The 21,393-nt window shown below is 35.6% G+C and overlaps 1 protein-coding gene and 1 pseudogene across 3 annotated transcripts in view; one reads left to right on the top strand and one right to left on the bottom strand.

The window, feature by feature from the left end:
- On the top strand, nt 1-400 carry LOC105728185 (large ribosomal subunit protein eL27-like; annotated as a pseudogene).
- A 7,716-nt stretch (nt 401-8,116) lies between these two features.
- The window catches only part of PTPN4 (protein tyrosine phosphatase non-receptor type 4), a 220,490-nt gene continuing 207,213 nt past the window's right edge, over nt 8,117-21,393 (bottom strand). For all 3 annotated transcript variants that reach the window (XM_064382839.1, XM_012468378.2, XM_012468381.2), the window contains one exon: nt 8,117-16,403. In XM_064382839.1, the coding sequence (XP_064238909.1) occupies nt 16,317-16,403 (87 nt within the window). In that variant the 3' untranslated portion in view covers nt 8,117-16,316. The remainder of the gene's footprint in view (nt 16,404-21,393) is intronic.

Here is a 21,393-nt window from a genome sequence, read left to right as displayed (position 1 = left end):
ATGGGCAAGTTCATGAAAGCCTGGGAAAGTGGTGTTTGTTCTGGCTGTGTGCTACCCCCAATGCAAAGCCGTCATCACGAAGAACACTGATGATGGCATCTCAGATCGCCGCTACAGCCATGCTCTGGTGGCTGGAATTGACTGCTATCCCTGCAAAGTGACAGCAGCCACAGGCAAGAAGATTGCCAAGAGGTCAAACAGCAAGTATTTTGTGAACATTTATAACTACAGTCACCTACTGCCGAGAAGGTACTCTGTGGATATCCCCCTGGACAAACTTGTCAATAAGGAGGTCTTCAGAGACCCTGCTCTTAAATGCAAGACCCGACGAGAGGCCAAGGTCAGGTCTGAAGACAGGAACAAGATGGGCAAGAACAAATGATTCTTCCAGAAGCTGTAGTTTTAGATGCTTTGCTTTGGTCATTAAAATTTTTAAAGAATATATGCATATAAGGCGCTTCCATGTCTTTTAGTGACCCAATAGCTGATTTCTTTTTATTGCTGGATAATGTTATACTGTATGGATGCACCACAATTTATCCACTTACCTATTAAGAGAAATCTTGGTTGCTTCCAACATACGACAATTATAAATATAGCTGTATTAGTTGTTGTGTAGATAACAGTTTTTGACTCATTTGGATAAATATCAAGGAGCACAGCTACTGGATTACGTAGCAAGAGTATGTTTAACTTTTTAAGAAAATGTCAAAGTGTATCATTTTCAATTGTCACTATCAATGAATGAGAGTTTCCATTGCTCAACATCCTCACCTGCATTTGATATTGTCAGTGCTTTGGATTTGGGTCATTTAATAGGTATATGTTGGCGTTTCATTGTTGTTTTAATTTGAAATTCCCTAGTGACCTACGAGGTTGGGCATCCTTTCATATGTTGGCATCTGTGTATATTATTTGGATGTCTGTGTAGATACTTTGCCCAATTTAATTGGGATGTTTTCTTATTGTTGACTTTGAAGTTATTTGTACATATTGGACATCAGTTCTTTGACGACTATGTGTTTTGCAAATGTTCTCCCTTGTCTTTTCATTCTCTTAACAACGTCTTTTGCAGAGTATAAGGTTTTAATTTTAATAAGTCCAATTATAAATTTTTTTCTCTCACAAATTGTGCTTTTGGAGATTTATCTAAAAAGTGACTACTAAACACAATGTCTCCTAGATACTTCCTCTTATCTTGTGGTAGCTTTCTTCATTTTTAAATTTACTTTTTCATAAAGGGTCTTGCCCTGTCACCTACGCTGGAGTGCAGTGTCACCAAAAAGGCTCTCGCAGCCTTGATCCCTCAGGCTTAAGTGATGCTCCCACCTCAGCCTCTCAAGTAGCTGGGACTATAGGTGCATGCGGCCAAACCTGGTTAATTTTTTAAAAATTTGTGTAGAGACAGGGGCTTGCCATGTTGCCCAGGCTGGTCTCACACTCCTGAGCTCAAACAATCCTCCCACCTCAGCCTCTTAAAGTTTTGGGATTATAGGCATGAGCCATCATGCCTGGTTTAGTAGCTTTTTAAAGGTTCCACATATAATTAAAATTATGCAGTATTCTTCTGTCGAGCTTATTCCAACTAGCATAATGTCCTCTAGGTTTATCTATGGTGTTGCAAATTCCTTTATTCATCTGTGAACAGACACTTAGGCTGTTTCCACATCTTGGCTATACTCTGAATAATGCTGCTAAAACATGGGAATGCAGAGATCTTTTCTTTCTGTACTTTTTTTTTTTTTTTTGAGATGGAATCTTGCTCTGTCATCCAGGCTGGAGTGCAGTGGCATGATCTCAGCTCACTGCAACCTCTGCCTCCTGGGGTTCAAGTGATTCTCCTGCCTCAGCCTCTTGAGTAGCTGGGATCACAGGCATGTACCACCATGTCCGGCTAATTTTTGTATTTTTAGTAGAGACAGGTTTCACCATATTGGCCGGGCTGGTCTCGAACTCCTGGCCTCAGGTGATCTGCCTGCCTCGGCCTCCACTAGTGCTGGGATTACAGATGTGAGCCAATGCACCTGGCTTCTTTCTGTACTTCAATGGATGAAAACAACTATCTTTATGATGTACTGGTTTCATTTTCTTTTGGGAAGACACCCAGAAGAGAGATCCTCTCTTATCTTTTATTGTATCTGGATCATATGGTAGCCCCAGGTTTACTTTTTTCCAAGTCATTAGGCTGTTTTCCATAATGGATGTACCCATTTATACTCCCACCAACAGTGTACAAAGGTTGCCTTTTCTCCACACCTTCACTGACAGTTTTTTTTTTTTTGATAATGATTATCTTAAAAGTGTGAGGTAGTATCTCATTGTGGTTTTAATTTGCATTTCCCTGATTAGTGATATTGAGCACCATTTCACATACCTGTTGGCCATTTTTATGCCTTCCTTGGAAAAATGCCTATTTGGGTCCTTTGCCAATTTAATAACTGGGTTATTTTTGATATTTGGTTGTGAGTTCTTTATATATTTTGGATATTAATCCCTTATCAGATATATGTTTTTCAAGGCTAGGCTCATGCCTGTAATCCTCTGGGAGGCTGAGGCAGGCAGATCACCTGATGTCAGGAGTTTGAGACCAGTGTGACCAACATGGTGAAAACTCCATCTCTACTAAAAATACAAAAATAGCCGGGAGTGATGGCATGTGCCTGTAGTCCCAGCTACTCGGGAGGCTGAGGCAAGAGAATTACTTGAACCCAGGAGGCGGACGTTGCTGTGAGCTGAGATTGCACCACTGCACTCTAGTTTGGTCGACAGAGGGAGACTCTGTCCCAAAAAAAGAAAAATATATATGGTTTGCAAATATATCCCAACTGCGGGTTGCATTTTGTTGTTTGTTTTGCTTTGCAGAAGCTTATTAGTTTGAGGTGAACCCACCTGTTTTTGCTTTTGTTGCCAGACCTTTGGGTGTGATATCCAAAAACATTATTGTTAAAGCCAATGTCAGAAAGTTTTCCTGTGTTTTCTTCTAGGATTTTTACAGTGCTTTGTCTAAGGTTTAAGTATTTATTCAATTTTGAATTGATTTTTGTGCATAGCGGAAAGGTCTAATTTCATTGTTTTGCATGTGGATTTCCAGTTTTCTCAGCATAATTTGTTGAAAAGATGGTCTTGGCATCCTTATCAAAAACCAGTTGACCATATAAGTGAAGGTTTATTTTTGGACTCTATTCTGCTCCATTGTTCTATGTGTCTGTTTTCACATCAGTACCATAATATTTTTATTATGATATCCTTGTAATGTAAGTTGAAATCAGGAAGAGTGATGCCTCAACATTGTTCTTTCTTAAGATCGTGTTGGCTACTTAGGGTCTCTCTTCGTTCCATACACATTTTAGAATTGTTTTTTCTATTTCAAAGAAAGATGCCTTTTGAATTTTCATAGAAATTATGTTGAATCTGTATTTTGGATAGTACACAGGCATTTTAACAATCTTCCAATCCATGAACATGGGATATATTTCCAATTTATTTATATCTTCTTCAATTTCTTTTATCAATGTTTTATAGTTTTTATTGTACTCATCTTTCATCTCATTGGTGAAATTTATTCCTATGTATTTTATTCTTTTTGATGCTATTGTCAGTGGGATTGTTTTCTTGATTCTCTTTTCAGAAAATCATCATTGCTGTAAAGAAACTGATTTTTGTATGTTGATTTTGTATCCTGCAACTTTACTGGATTTATTAGTTTTAATAGTTTTTTTGTGGAGTGTTTAGGATTTTACATGCAAGAACATGTTACTTGCAAATAGGTTAATTTTACTTCTTCGTTTTCTATTTGGGTACCTTTTATTTTTCTTGTGTGACTGTTCTTGCTAGTACTTCTAGTCCTCTGTTGAAAAGAACTGGTGAGTGGGCCTCCTTGTCCTTTACCAGATCTAATGGGAAAATTTTCAGTTTTCTCTCATTTATTTTGATGTTTCCTGTGGGCTTTTCATGAATGGTCTTTTGTATTAAGGAAGTTTCTTTCTAGACCTATTTTGTTGAGAGTTCTAATCATAAATGGATGCTGGGCTTTTTATCTTTTATTCTGTTAATGTGCATCAGTGATGGACTTACATATATTAAACCAATTTTGCATCCCAGGGATAAATCCCACTTGGTCATGGTATATAATCTTTTTGATGTATCTTCAAATTCAGTTTGCTAGCATTTTATTAAAGAATTTTCCATCTGTTCATCAGATATATTAGCCTATAGTTTTATTATCATGTCTTTGTCTGAATTTGGTATCATTGTGATGCTATCCTTATAAAATGAGTCTGGAGGTGTCCTCTCTACTTCTATTCTTTAAAAGAGTGTAAGAAGTATTGGTATTAATTCCTCTTTGAATGTTTGGTAGAATTCAGCTGTGAAACCATCTGGTCCTGGGCTGTTTTTGTTAGCAAGTTTTAAATTGTGACTTTGGTTTCCTTGTTAGTGGTCTTTTCAGGCTTTCTATATCTTTTAGATTAAGTCCTGATAGATTGTATGTTTCGGGGACTTTATGTCTTCTAGGTTATCCAGTTTGATGGCATATAATTAATTATTCATAATAGCTTCTTATGATCCTTTTTGTTTCTGAAGAACCCACTGTATATCTTCTATTTATTTATGAGACAGGATCTCACTCCGTTGCCCAGGCTGGAGTGTAGTATTGTCATAGCTCAGTGCAGCCTCAGTCTCCTGGGCTTAAGTGATCCTCCCACTTCAGCCTCCCAAGTAACTGGGACTATAGGCACAGGCCACCACACCTGGCTAATTAAAAAAATTTTTTTTTTTGGTAGAGACTGGGTTTCCCTGTATTACTCTGGCTTGTCACAAATGCCTGGCCACAAGTGTTCCTCCCACCTCGACCTGCCAAAGTGATGGGATTACATGCACAGGCACTGCATCCAGCTGACATAGATTTCCCTAGAACTTTAAATATGGCATCTCACTGCCTCATGGCTTCCATTGTTTTCAGTAGAAATCTGTTGCTAATCTTATTAAAGATTCCTTCTACCTGATAAGTCTCTTCTCTTGCTGCTTTCAAAATTCTTTGTCTTTGGGTTTTGACAATTTAATGTATTTCACTTTGTGTTGAAGAGAGTATCCTGCTTTGTGTTCATTGAGTTTTCTAGATTTGATTTGATTTTTAAGGCAGGGTCCCACTCTGTTGCCCAAGCTAAAGTGCAGTGGTGCCATCCAAAAGCTAGGAGTACGAGTTTTGAGAGCAGCCTGGGAAACAAAGTGAAACCCTGCTCTACAAAAAAATTAAAAAAAATTAGCCAAGTACGCCAGGTGCAGTGGCTCACACCTGTAATCCTAGCACTTTGGGAGCCAAGGCAGGCGGATCACCTGAGGTCGGGAGCTTGAGAGTTTGAGACCAGCCTCACCAACATGGAGAAACCCTGTATCTACTAAAAATAGAAAATTAGCCAGGCGTGGTGGCACATGCCTGTAATCCCAGTTACTCAGGAGGCTGAAGCAGGAGAATCACGTGAACCCGGGAGGCAGCGGTTGCAGTGACCTGAGATTGCGCCACTGCACTCCAGCCTGGGCAACAAGAGCAAAACTCCATCTGAAAAAAAAAAAAAAAAAAAATTAGCCAGGTGCAGTGGCATGGCTACTCAGGAGGCTCATGTGGGAAGACTGCAATAAGCTGCTATTGACCCACTGCACTCCAGTCTGGGTGACAAGAGACGTCGTGTCTAAAAAAAAAAAAAATTGAAGAAAAAAATGAAATGTATAAAAGGATATAGTTTATTAATTTTAACTGCAAAAATTTTAAAACTGTCTACATTTTTTTCAACAGAGAAACTGCTAAATTGCACAAGATCACGTATCTGATGGGATCAGAACTAGTACCTGATTAAATAAAAAACCATTTAAAGGAGGAAAAACACTATATGCATTTGGTTTTAGCTTAAAAAACATAAATGTATATTCATTTGTGATTCTTTTCAATGTAGGGCCAAGGCTTTTTTCAATAGGTTTAAGCCTCCTTGTCATTCTTTAGTCTCTCTTGCCAAAAACAAAACAAAACAAAAAAACCTTAAGCGCATCACTTAGATTTTTGTTAGTCTCTCATAGTTGTCTTGCTCCTATCTGTGTGCAATAAATCAAAAAAACTGATCTTCGGCTGGGTGTGGTGGCTCACACCCGTTAATTCCAGCACTTTGGGAATCCAAGGTGGGTGGGTGGATCACTTAAGCAGGAAGGAGTTCAAGACCAGCCTGGGCAACGTGGTGAAACCGTTTCTCCAAAAAAAAAAAAAAATTAGCCGTGTGTGGTGGCACACACCTGTGGTCCCAGCTACTAGGGAGCCTGAGGTGTGAGGATCACTTGAGCCTGGGGGCAGACATTACAGTGAGCTGAGATCACATCACTGCATTCCAACCTGGGTAACAGAGCAAGAACCTGTCTAAAATAAATAAATAAAATAAAAATCCTTAAAATTTTAATGACTCAGTGTTTAAGGCTTTCACAATAACCCAACCTTTTCACACTGATTCCATTGGCTTGTGTAATACATAATTAAATGACATAATAAAGATATATTTGTATGCATATGAAAGCACATAAGCACAACTGATTTTAGCAAGCTTACAGTTTAACTGGTGGAACTGGAAGAGCAATAGAACAACTGAGAGCAGTCAACAAGGCAAAGGAGATCAAAAGTAGAAAGCAGAGTGTCAGTCTTTCGAGTTGGTTATTTGGATGGTGGTTAAGAAAGCTTCAGTCACAAATGGAATGTGATTAGGAACTAGAGTAAAGCCTTTGCATGTATACACCAAACTCAAAAGCCATCAAGAAGATTGGTATGTTTGTTTATACAAGCATTAAAAATGTCCTCGTATTCCTCCTATCAGCAAAGCAAATAGAGTCAAAGCACAGTGCGTTTCTGCAACATATGACTGACAAATGACTTGTTTCCTTAATTTCCAACATCTCATGTGATTAAAATCTCAAACTAATATAAAAATAAGGAAAGGATATCAATACCGAATGTAGTGTAAAAAAATAGAAGGGATCAATAAAGCTACCTAACTTTACAAAAGAAATATTTCTTCTCTGAGATAAGCAGGTAAATTAAGTTTCATGAAGTTCTAATAAGAATGGGGGGGAAACAGACATTCTCATATGCTTTGGTAGAAGAGTATAAACTAGTATAATGGTGCCTGAGAACAATTAGACAATATTAATACCTAAAAATGCAGATGCCCTATGACCTAGAAACCCTACTGCTCTAAATTTACCCTCTGCATACACTTGCAACAATTAACAAAAGTATTTGTATGATGTTCATTGCAGCTTAGTTTGCACAGCAAAAACTGGAAACCATCTAAATGTCCATTAAGAAATTAAATTACAGTATAACCATAAGAGTACTAGGCAGTGGTGAAAAAGAATGAGATATATCTGAATATGCTAATATACATAAGATCTATACATATCCCAAGATACAAAAGCAAGCTGTAGAAGAACATACTGTACAATCCTGTTGGCTTTAACAAAATGTGTATGTACATACAAATGTGAAATATACATTTTTACCCCAGAAGAAAATACAAGAAAGTGAATAGAGGTTGTCATTAGCTTGAGGGGGCTTTTCTTAGGGTGGGGGCATTGGGGAAGAGGATGTCACAACTCATTTTGACCCTCATTATACTGTTTGAATTTTTATCATCTACATAAGAACAGAGGCATGGTATAATCATAAATCTTTCACCTTTCTGCTTATTACCTTTTCTCTAGGTAATTCTTTTCGTTCAGAGGAAAAATGGCATATCTAACTGCACGTAGGCAAGCTGACTTCAAGCATAGAAGGAGAGGTCCTTTGTTTTGTTTGACAAGGTCTTACCTTAGGATTATGAGAATAGAGGGTTGGTATTGGGAGAGGAGCCAAGCAGTGTCCACAATGAAAGAAGAGTTTCTCTTCAGACATTGTTTAATCTTCTAAATCCCTTTTACTTTCTCACCTAGTCCCTTCGTCAAATACAGCCACTGAGTCAATAACTCTAGAAATAAATTTTACACTTGTCATGCTCTCCATTCCTGATAACCAATTAATAAATATAACCATTGTTAGAAAAGCCCATGAAAAACTCCCATAAAAGAATCTTCAAAACTCCTATACTTTAGATTACTAAAGCACATCTTTATTTTGCAATTGAACATTAAAGAGTCATAGCTAGAGTTTTTTTTTTTTTTTTAATGTTTGTACCTGAACAACTGTTTCTCAAAATGAAATCTGGCCAACAAGATATGTATAACAGCATTTCACATAATATAAATGGCTCTTAAGACTAAAACAGTTTTAATGCAAACCATCATTTTTATCTTGTTTGCTGTATTTGTGATTTTTCTTGTATATGAATGGCAGAAATTCTAATTTTCCACTAAAATTAAGACAAATACACAAGGCCTTTCAAGCATACAGTAAGCTGCAGTGACAAATGCAGAGTGATGATTTCAAATTATGAAGTGTTGACCACATTCAAGCTTATGCACATTTTAGACAAACCCTTAGCTTCTTTCCCTAATTATGAGATTATATTTTGTGAAATGGGGGAAAAGGTAATCTAAAAAACTAAGGGACCAATTTGATTTTGCCACTAGTTTAATAAAATCAAACATGAAATGTAGAACTGTATTTTAATTATGACATAAGCTAGGCTTTTAACTATGTGACTTTCCCCCTTCATATTTACAAATAGCACCTGTTACAAGAAAAAAAATCCCAAATTAAAACACCCTCTACATAGAAATAATTATTTTTAAGACTACTTTAAAAATATCATTGATGCAGATATACTAAATTATCGGTTCTAAAATTAAGCCTACACTGTAGAGAGTAAGGAGTAGCTTTTCTTATTTGAAAAGATTACAACATAGATTACAACTGTAATGTCCTGATGCTGGAGAACACTGGGTTGAACAATTTTAATTTTTTTTAAGCAGATATAGTCTACTGGCAGAAAATCAAAACAGTTTAATGTAAACTGTTTCAAGTCTCTTAAATCATGCCCCTTAACATGAATATAAAGTGTCGGGACTTTTATTCCCTTAATCTTACTTGTGCAGTATCTACTTAACCCTAGGTACTACACTGAAAACAAATGGATTTCCAAGTATTCATGTAATCCACAAAAAAATCCAAGTCAGAAATGATTATATGACCAAGCTCAGATGAAGCTAGCTGTGAGAACTCAAGAGTTCAGTAACAGAGTCAACTGGGTATCCTTTATTGTGCTACATAAATCACAGAAAACTTGCAAAGCCAAGATCACACAAGTTGCCTCTTACATCAAATAAACTATGAAGAGATCATTATATTTAAAATTGGGTCCAATCTCATGACCTCCAATACTAATTAAAATTTTCCTATATTTACAAAACTTCTAGGATTTTAAAATGTACAAATTAAGTTGGTAGTCAGCATGAAATAAAGTGCTACTATTTAAAAGTCAAAAAATCAAATTTAGCATTGAAATTTGACCTACCCTACAGATTATATGAATAATCTTGCCAACTCATTGAAGGAGTGGAAAAGACAGGTGCCAGAGAACCCCAGACTTGGGTTAAAATTTTCTTGCCCAGGAAGGCAAATAACTGGAACACTACAATTCAGGATAGAAACTAAAAAGCTTCTTTGAATATATGGTAAAATGAGCTCAACTGTGACTACGGTGAGAATGAACACAACTGCTGATTTGTGGAGAAGGCATGAATCAGCACCTATCAGGGTCTAAGGGTGTGAGCAGGGCTAGCTCCTCTTTGATGGATTCCTGGTAATACTTTTACTTAGCAATGTGGCACTTAATTTAAGCTTATCACAAGTAATATTTGCTAAATTTTGGAAACTCCCAGGGTTGAGAGTCTGACACCAATCCGTTAACAGCTGTAGCAAAGTTCATGAAAGAGATCACTCTGTAGTTGAGTACTTACTTCACAAAGCCAAATTAGTGATTTTTAAAAAGTTGGAGAGGTGGAAACAGAAATAAAAATAATGAAGTCCCCAGTGAGTCAAGTTTAATGAGTGATAAATTTAAAGAAGCTGTTGCACATATTAATCACACCTACAAAAGAGGTTTAAAACGTAGGGGGTTTTTGTTCAGCTGAATTAATATAAACTCTTAAGCATGTAAGACACCACTGCTACAAGTCAGAGTTGGGCTAAGTGGTCTTAACTGTCCAAGACATTGGGAATAAAAAGGCAAAAACCATGTACTGGGGCAGGGGGCTCTGCACATACTCACTGTAATGAATCTTAGGCACAGTTTTCTGTCTTCACAAAAGTCACACCCTCACAACAATGTCCTCATTTGACAAAGCCTGGAAACTTTCTCCATGGTAAACACATATAGCAACACATTTACCTTCACACACAAACACCCTTCCACACTCCAAAAATTATTTTACACTTAAAAACAGTATGTGCAAATTTTCTGAAAAGTTTCTATTCTAGAGGCAAAGAAAATTGAAAAAAAGTACATTGTATTTGAAATATGCTTCAATAATTGCTCGTTTATAATGAAAATTAGTTTTCTTCTAAAATTGCATTTTGTATAAGGAAGTGTAATACTCTTCCCTTTCTTTTCAATCCCTTGTAGACTTTTTTAAACAAATAGAGTATCCTTATAATCAAGTCATAATTCTAATAACATTTCAAAGATACATTCATTTTCTTTACAGCATGAAAGACATAACAAAGATCATTTTATCTCCTTTAAACAATGAAATTAAAGAAGTTAATAGTTTCAACCTTCTGTTCATAGAAAAATATTTTTCTACATCCTTTACACAACAAAGGTAGGAAACTCTACAGTGTTTAACTGAAAGTTTTATGAGCTTAACAAGGTCTTCAAACATTTTCATTCTTGCACTGAAAATTTTAAAAGCTTTCAATAAGTTAAACATTTGAACTTTCCCCTTAAATGGTAGTCTTTAGCAATATTGCTAATACCTTTTGCTTTGTAAAAAATTTTTAAACTGGTTTACTTATGTATGCACTGAACCAATGCTGATGGATTGCACCCTAGCAGATATTACTTCTGGTTGCCCATTTCGCTTGGATTATTCAAATAAAAATTATAATGATTACAACACTTCAGAAATCAACAGTACACTACAGTAGAAAAACATACAAATAGCAGCAAATTTATATGCAAACAAGTATTTGGTGTCTACTCACAACAAATTCATCAGGACTGTAAAAATAAAATGTCTAATTTCTGGCAGAAACAGAGACTGCTGTTTGTTTTTGATAACATTGTAAGACACACTGTAGTAATTGCTATTGAGAATCAATTAAGTCCATATATAATAAAACATTGTGTTGATAATGGTTGCAGACATGGTAAGTTGAACCAAAAACATACAAATGAGGGATTAATTTATTGGGTTCTCGATAAAATTGCTGAAATTAACTATTATCAATTAGCCCTCAAAAAATGTTTTAGGATTATGTCAATTCCCTTGTATTCACGTAATTCTCTAAGAATTTTATAAAATGGTTGTTACAACTTGTATTGTGACCACACTGAGACACCAATAAATCTCTGCTAACAGATCAGTATAAGTCTGATATTTGATAAAATTAATCCAGTAGGTTTTAATAACACAGTTATTTCACTTGGAGGAAGCACCACAAAAAGAATGGTTCCAGCAACTGTGGTCAGTTAGGTGAAGCAAATGGGGCAGTAAGCAATGTTAATACAAAGTATTAACGGTGGCAGCTTACATAATGCACCAACTTTCATAAAAGCAGGCTGCTGCATCATTTATCTATGTCCTATTATTGAGATGTTTATTCCAACAAAAATTTATTATAATGTATTTACTATAAGTGACTGAAATGCAATTTCCTCTGAACTATAAAATAACTACCACAAAATAAAAGAGCCTGTAAACATATCCCACATTATTGTGGTATAAACAACTTTTATGAATTCAAAATTACTTTGGCAACCTTACCATCAGAGTATTTTAAATATTCAAAATACAGATATTAAATAGCACATTGTTATATACTAATGTTTCCTTCTCTCTTCCTGATAAGATTATAAAACAAGTAATGCTTTATTTACTTCTCTTACATGTACGCATTAAGAACATAAATTATTTCATTATAAATGGACATATATTCTAAATCTTAGTTCTATGTTTCGAGTGCTTTTAAAAATTAGTCTTCTAATTGCAGTCTAGAATGTTTGCATACGGCATATGTATCAGCCTAAATACTTTACAAAAGCTTATGTTCTGTCAGGGAGGCATGACTAGCAAACTGAGTGGGGGTCTTAGTTAAGATCACTTTTGAAGTCTGCTTATCTTCTAACTTAAGTGACATCTTCTAAGGTCATCATAGTTAAGTGAAAACACTGCCTGAGTATGCTTCTCTACTGGAAATAGACAAAAATTCACAAGAATTTATGATATTCACATAGGTTATAATTTATTGAAATTCCAGTATAATATAGGAATACTAGATTGATAATTAGAAAGCAGATCGTAGAAGACCAGACTGCTAAATCAATAACCATTGCTGGACCTCTGTTTCTTAATGCCATTAAAAATAGGGTAAGTGAAGACTGGATAACATTTTTCAAGTTCCTTTCAGCTCTCAAACTGCAGTATTTCTAGTGGAGACAGAAGACAGGACACTTTTGCTTAAATACTCAATTAGACCTGTTCAGATCCTGCCAGTGGATGACAAACAACCCAGTAGTTAAAACAATCCTTTTCCTCTGTGGGCATTAGCCTTTGTGAAATACACATATAAATAAACACACAAAAGTATCTCTATGTGTGTGTACACATATTTGAAACCTTCCAGCTATTGTCTTAATGTCTTAACATACCTTTGCACATCTGAAGTCAGATTTCATATAATAAATGCTCCCTTTACTCTTGATTAAAATCATCAACCATTCCCCTATCACCTCTTTCTCCTAGCAGACTGTAGAAAGGAAATAATTTCTTAGGCTGTTTATTCTGCCTCAATTTTGAATGGATGTATTGGTTTGACAAACACTATCAATCTTCTGGTGAATGTAAAGTCTATTTCAAATACTCCTCATCATATTTACATAGTACTGACACAAATCAGATGCTCAATAAAACACCTGAAATGAACACGAAAAAACAATCCTAACTCAGAAAGGGAAGGTTTTCACAAACACTTCTTAGCATTTACAAAAGCCCCTTGGTTATCCAATATTGATTTCCACTTGTCAGAATAAAAGTCAGCACTGCTTTCTTAAGGGTGTTGAGGTGAGAGGTGGCTAGAAGAGTGGGAGGGTAGCTTAGATACAAGAAATTTTGGCATTTTATCACATAATGTTACATTGATATGGACGGAGTCTAGAACTACATGGTGTATGAAAGCTAGGATTATTTCTAGAAACCTATTTAGATTGATAACAGGTTAAAAAATTCCTAGGTGTAATGGATGAAGTCTTATCTATTAGCATATTCATTTTAAGAAGTTGTAAAGGATAATTTAAATAAGATCCTAATAAATATGGTTTTAAAAAAGGACCTTTTTTGTACATAAAAATGACAGTGGGTAGTTCCCAGATGAAAAATTCACATAGAAGAAATTGAAATGTAACTCTAAACTTCTAATAGATTGGCATTTAAAGACAGGCATTGATGATTTAAAAAGGCAGCAGTGCTCATTGCCAAGAAATGATTAAACTCACAAGTATAAACAAAGCCCTAAATTAAAGAACATGCCAACCATGACGTCTGTCTCTGCATATCTACACAACTGTATCTTTTGGTCTATGGTTGTCATATTCTATCCATACAGATAGAACAGATGAATTTTATTTTTAAATTCAGGTGAAAAACTGCCAAAACAGTTATTTAATATGTAGACGCCAACATAATTTTACTTTCTCACTTTTCAATTTATCATGATGTCATACAGCAGCCTAAATTATATTTATCTGTTTTTAGAACAGAATGATCAAATAAGATTATAAGTTACTTTACTATCTTATACTGTTTTGACTGTGAAGTCAGGAAATAGATAAGAGAATTTCTCTTTGACATAAAGGTTATGTTTACTTCTCTCTCTTTTTTTTTTTTTTGAGATGGAGTTTTGCTCTTGTTACCCAGGCTGGAGTGCAATGGCGCAATCTCGACTCACCACAACCTCTGCCTCCTGGGTTCAGGCAATTCTCCTGCCTCAGCCTCCTGAGTAGCTGGGATTACAGGCACGCACCACCATGCCCAGCTAATTTTTTGCATTTTTAGTAGAGATGGGGTTTCACCATGTTGATCAGGATGGTCTTGATCTCTTGACCTCGTGATCCACCCGCCTCAGCCACCCAAAGTGCTGGGATTACAGGCGTGAGCCACCACGCCCGGTCTACTTCTCTCTTTAAATAAACTTAAATATTTTACTATGATAATTTATTTGGTATCTTGACTATTAACGTTTAGGAGCTTAATTTCCTGAAATTTATTATTACGAGTTTTGAATATTTGAAATGACATCATTTAGATTATGTTGCAGATTTAAAAATGTATACTTTTCCCCTCATACTAGATGACTTTCCAAAATATCTCCCATTTGACTCTAATCATTAGGAAGACCTTACAGAAATATTTAGAAACTGCTTTCAGTTTTTTAACTCAATCTTTTAAAACTGCAATCCATTGCAGTGAGCCAAGATCGCACCATTGCACTCTAGCCTGGGTAACAAGAGCTAAACTCCGTCTCAAAAAAAAAACTGCAATCGACATAAAATAATTGTGTAAAATAACATTTGAACAGGTGAACAAATTTTTCACTTTTATCAAAGTGGGCAATTTTAAAGTTCTATCTCTCTGTAGACTTAAAAAAACCTGAAGAGGAAAATATGGGAATCAGATCCTCTATTAGGCTGGACAATCAAAAGTCTCCTTATTAACATGCTTATAACTTAATAAGTACACATAAAATGGAATAATTGTACAAAAAAGGACAAGAAAACTCTCATTTTAGTTACTGAGTGATTACACCTAGAAATAAGTCAACAATATTTCATTCTTTGTTTGAAGAATCCCAATCAATAGATCAACGTGAACAAAGTTTGATATTAACTGAAATGAGTGCTAAAGAATAACATTTTAGTTATGGATATGAATACATCACAATTATCTGCTCTAACTTTAGCTTAGAGTATCAATATGTTTAACATTAATGTGCATGTTAGATGTCTTCCTAAAGTTAGGGATGAAATAAATATGAAATTTGAAGCATAAAGCATCTTTTAAAGTTGAGCCGTTAAACTGTAACCCCTCAGTCCCTCAAGTAAAGGAATGTGCAGATTTTAAATAATTCCATAGCAGCAGAGTGTGCACTCAGTAGAACACAAATTATCTTTGCTTCTTACAGCAAATCACAAGTACTGAGTAAGAAACAGAATTTCCTTACCCTTCTTTGACTGTATAACACTCAATATAAGCTGTTTTTTAAAATGTGAACTTACTCAAAATGCATAAAAATATAAGAATGTACAATATACATATATACCTCCTAGTGGGGTCAAATGAGTGCCTTTTCGTTAGACATACAAGGATGTCTCAAGGCACTTAAGGGGTTAAGACACAATGCATGCATTCCTTTACATCAAGTATGTGAAATCACATGATTTGGAATAAGCCAACCTTATGATAAATATAAGTTATATTATTAAATCCAAGAGAATTTGTAGATTCATATTTATGTTTTCTATAAGATGCTGGTAAATGGACAATGTGCAGCATTTCCTGGGAACAGCAAATTCCACCTTTCTTCTTCTGAGCAGCAGGCAGGTCTCTACAGGGGGTGTGCAGGGAAAAATGTGCTGCATCCATAGGCAGTGTATTGGCTAATATTAAGAATGATATTGCTAAAATTTTAAAAATAAAATCTGGTAATCAGTATAGTAAGTACGCAAACCACTGCAAAAGACCAGAGCTGACTCCTGATGTTTACTTCCTTTTTGCTTTCATGATACAGGTGTGTAACAGAGATGATGAGAATTTTGAGCCTTGTTTGTGGCAATTCTACCAAAAGGGGATTGCATGGCACCACCACAAAATTTCATAAATTACCCTGAACATACTTAGTTATTTACTATTTGTTCGGAGCAAAGCATGAAATAGTCTTCAAATACATGAGTTATAGATTTTGAAAGAGTGACATTTTTTAAAACATAAAGTGCAACAGTGCTGAAGATTTCAAAGTTTTTTTGAGTTCATTTTTTTTTTTGTAAAATGCCATTTTCTGTGAGCAGTATTATGGCACAGTGAACATAAGAGAAAGCAGTTTTCCAACACATATCCCAGATCTTTTTGCTTTCTTATTTATTTGATGATGATGTTAAGGGTTTAACAAAGCCTTCTTCATAAACTTTCAGAATAGCTTCACATACAAATCTGTATTGACTCTGAAAAATAAAATATAAAAAACAGAATTGATCAGAAAAGTCAGAAAACCATCCCCCCCCCCAAAAAAAAAACCAGACAAACATCTCACTTGGCTTGCTTATTTGAAAAATGCAAAGTAAAACTGCATAAATATACCATTTTTCACCAAAGACTGGTTAAAAAAAAATAAAGTTTGGCAATATGTTTTGTTGGCAAAACTCACTTATATGTTGTTGGTAGGGATATTAAAATACTGCAGCCCCTATAAAGGGGAATTTGGCAGCATATGACAAAATTAATTTACCTCTTAACCCAGCAATCTCACTTCTAAGAATCTATTCAAAACATAAATCAGAAATTGAAAACACATATTCACAAAATGAGACTATTCATTGTCTACTTATTTATAACAGAAAAAGTGGAAACAATTTAATTGCCATCAATAGGGACCAGGTGACTACTGTACATTCTCACAATGGAATATTAGTTAGCGGGGAAGAAAATGGACAAAAGTCTACAAACTACTAGAGAATGAATGATCTCAGGATATTTTATTAAGTTAAAAAAGGAAGGTAGGTAAAGTATATATATTATATTACCTTTATAAAAGAAAGGGAGGAAAACACAAATATCTATCTCAGTGTATGTTAAGGGAAAAAAAAAAGCAACAAGAATAAATTATTTCAAAACAGTTTCCTATAAAGGGATGGAGGGAAAAGGGAGCAGGAGAGGGACAGAGACTAGACTTCATTAAATATACTTTCCTTCTTTTTAGATTTATACTTTGGAATAATGTAAATATAGCACATAATTACAAAATTTTTAAATCCCTAAGAATTAAAAATATCATGAAACTAATCAATATGTGCATCTACTTGATGACAACCATATAGAGGAAAGCTATTTGAAGGGACTTTTTTTTGAGACAGAGTCTCGCTCTGTTGCCCAGGCTAGAGTGCAATGGTTCAATCTTGGCTCACTGCAACCTCTGCCTCTCAGATTCAAGTGATTCTCCTGCCCCAGCCTCCTGAATAGCTGGTATTACAGTATCTGCCATCATGCCCGGCTAAGTTTTGTAGAGACAGGGTTTCATCATGTTGGCCAGGCTGGTCTTGAACTCCTGACCTCAGGTGATTCACCTGCCTCAGCCTCCCAAAGTGCTGGGATTAAGGTGTGAGCTACCGTGCTCTGCCCTGAAGAGACTTTAAAACAGTAATTTGGCTGGCCACAGTGGCTCATGCCTGTAATCCCGGCATTTTTGTAGGCCAAGGTGGGAGTATCACTTGTGGCCAGGAATTCAGGACGAGCATGGGCAACATAGCAAGACCCTGTGTCTCCAAAAAAAAAGAAAAAGAAAAATTAGCTGGGTACTGTGGCATGTGCCTGTAGGCTTAAGATACTTGGGAAGTGGAGATAGGAGGCACATTTGAGCCAAGGAGGTTGAGGCTGCGATGCATGGTGATCACACTACTGCATACCAGCCTGGCAACAGAGCAAGACTCTGTCTCAAAAATACCGCAAACAAACAAAACCCCCAGTAATCTGACTACATGTCTGTGGGAGAATATATTCAAAGGGCAATAAGACCTGTGGGGGAAAAAAGTAAAACTCTTTTCATTAGCCATACTGTTTATGGTGGTAGTGTTGTTATTCTGAAACAGTTGTGTAATGTGGAGTATTTGTGATATTCTAAATCTTTCATTGCTAATAATATTGTAGAGAACAAGTATTCTTGTTAAAGAAGAAAGGAGATGATGATGTAAAGAAGGCTAAGTAAAAACATTGTGGTACTAAATTTGTATTGAAAGCATCAATATTAACCTTATCCAATGTATTCTCCTGGTTTTAGCAATTTGACAATTTGAGAGACAAAAATTAACCCAAGCAAATAAAAGTCCTTAAAGCCCAGAGGCTGGTGCCTAAAATAGTTTCTCAATAAAAAGAACCAGGCTTTTTGGAGAAACTACTGATTCTAAATCAGGGGCACGAGATGTACAAGGTAGGCCTTTTCTGATAGTAACACAGCTATCAAAGTTACCAGGGTCTTGACAAAAGGACTCAGAAGCCACGATGAATAGGCTCCCACTGGCCAAAAACAGGACAATTTGGATATCATTAAAAAAAAAAAAGTACAATGGGTTGAAACACATTAATTATGTTTAAATCCTTCATTTCAAAACAATAACCAAACAAAAGTTAAGTCATCACCCTTGGAGGAAGCTAGGAAATGATTTATTATATTGAAAACTTGTAGATATAGGGAAAGAATCAAATGTTTTCCTTGCCTTTCCTACACAAGCTATAGCACTTGTTAACCAAATAGTAGATATGATGTTTCTCCTTAAAGAAGTAGTCCAGCTAATAAGACAGAATGATAGAATTAGAGTATCATTATTTTGCAAATCCAATAAATTAATGAATGCAGGGATTGATTACTCAAGGGTGTTAACTTCACAAAAGGAAAGACAATAAGACATTACGTGCTTTTGAAGAAAGAATATATGACTTAAGCTGCTCAAGCCATATATGTACCACTTTTAGGAAACACAGAGACACCACCTTGGGGATTTAAACTGGCAAAATCCACACTGTCAGAAATACAGTGCAAATAATCTGATTCGTTTATCAAATAAATTACCAAAAAAAAAAAAAAAGACAAGAAATGAAGGAGGAAACTTTCAATTAAAGGAGATTTAAGAGACATATAAACCAATCAAAATGTGCAGACTATATCTGAAGTCTGATTTTAAACAAATTATAAAAACAAAACCAAAAGCCCATGTGTGCTATGATCCAGGAATTCGTCTTCTGGATATATACCTGAAATAAATGAAAGCAGGGTCTCAAAGAGATCTTATATATCCATGTTCTTAGCAGCATTATTCACAATAGGCAAAGGGCAAAAGCAACCCTGTCCAGTGACATAGACAAATGAATGAAGAAAATGTGGTATGTTTACCCTTAGAAATGAAGGAAATTCTGACTTATGTTACAACATGGATGAATCTTGAGGTCATTAATCTAAGTGAAAAAAGCCAGTCAGAAAAAGACAAATACATGAATTTACATACGTGAAGTATCTAGGGTAGTCAAACTCATAGAAACAGTAAGTAGAATGGTGGTTACCAAGGACTGAGGGGAGGAGAAAATGGAGAATTGTTCAATGGTTATAGAGTTTTGATTTGCAAGAAACTGCAAATGGGTTGCAAAACAATGTTAAGTATACTTAACACTCCTAAACTGTATATTTAAAAATGGTTGGCCGGGCGCGGTGGCTCAAGCCTGTAATCCCAGCACTTTGGGAGGCCAAGGCGGGTGGATCACGAGATCGAGAGATCGAGACCATCCTGGTCAACATGGTGAAACCCCGTCTCTACTAATACAAAAAAGTAGCTGGGCATGGTGGTGCGTGCCTGTAATCCCAGCTACTCAGGAGGCTGAGGCAGGAGAATTGCCTGAACCCAGGAGGCGGAGGTTGCGGTGAGCCGAGATCGCGCCATTGCACTCCAGCCTGGGTAACAAGAGCGAGACTCCGTCTCAAAAAAAAAAAAAAAAAAAAATGGTTGAGTTGGTAAATTTTATGTTATGTGTATTTTACCATAATTAAAATCTTTTAAAAAATCCTAGTATGTAAGAATACAGATATAAAACCTCAAAAAAATAGTAGCAAACCAAATCAAACAACATATACAAAGCATTACACATTATGTCTAAGTGCGATTTATCTCAGGAATGCAAGGTCAATTTAACATCTGAAAATCAATGTAATATACCACCTTAATAGAATAAAAGAAAAGCACTTAACAAAACTAAACACACTTTCAGGATGCAAACACTCAATGAACAAGTAACAGAGGGATCTTCTTCAACTTGATAAAGGGCATTTATAAACAACCCATGGCTAATAAGATCATTCATAAAATCTAAAAACTTTCCCCCTAAGATTAGGAAGAAGACGTGTTCTGGTCTCATCACTTCTATTCAACATTGTACTGGAGGATCCAGGATACTTATGCAAGAAAGACAAAGAAAAAGGAAAGAGGCATCTAGATTGGAAAAAAGTAACACCTCTATTTGCAAATGATATGATCTTGCAAACAGAAAATCCTAAGAAAGTCACTCTCTCACACACAAAACTATTGTTTAATAAATGATTTCAGCAAGATTGTGAAATACATGATCAATATGCAAAATCAGTGGTATTTTTATGGCCTAGGAATGAACAGTCCCAAAATAAATTAAGTAAACAATTCCATTTACAATAGCACCAAAACATACTAAAATACTGAGGAATAAGTTTAAATAAAAGCAATCCTAGCACTTTGAGAGGCCAAGGTGGGTGGATCATGAGGTGAGGAGATTGAGACCATTCTGGCTAACATAGTGGAACCCATCTCTATTAAAAATCCAAAAGTTAGCCAGATGTGGTGGCATGTGCCTGTAGTCCCAGCTACCTGGGAGGCTAAGGCAGGAGGCTTGCTTGAACCCAGGAGGTGTAGGTTGCAGTGAGCTGAGCAGCCTGGGTGACAGAGCAAGACTGTGTCTCAAAAAAAAAAAAAAAAAAAAAACCAAGAAACAAAAACAAACAAACAATAAAAGCAAGACTTGCATGCTGAAAATTACAATTATTAAAGAATATCTAAATAAACAGAAAGATCATCCTGTGTTCATGCTTTGCAAGATGTAATATCACTAGTATGACAGTACTTTCCAATTTGATCTAGAGATTCAACCCAATCCCTATGATCATTCTGGTTGTCATTTTTTAAAAACTTTTTTCAGAAAGAATAAACTTATTCAAAATTAATATGAAAATGCAAGGGACACAGAATAGCTAAATCAATCTGGAAAACGAAAAAGAGAGATTTACATTTTCTGATTTTAAATTTTACAACAAAGCTACAGTAATCATGACAGTGAGATACAGATCAATGGAATAGAATTAAAAGTCTAGAAATAAACCTTTACATTTGTGGTCAACTAATTTTTGACAAGAGCCCTGAGATAATT

This window comes from Aotus nancymaae, unplaced genomic scaffold, assembly GCF_030222135.1.
Source record: "Aotus nancymaae isolate 86718 unplaced genomic scaffold, 86718_ANA_hifiasm-v0.15.2.pri h1tg000029l, whole genome shotgun sequence".
Lineage (NCBI taxonomy): Eukaryota > Metazoa > Chordata > Mammalia > Primates > Aotidae > Aotus > Aotus nancymaae.
Note: the sequence above shows the minus strand (reverse complement) of the source record. Positions and strands in the feature narration are given on the sequence as shown.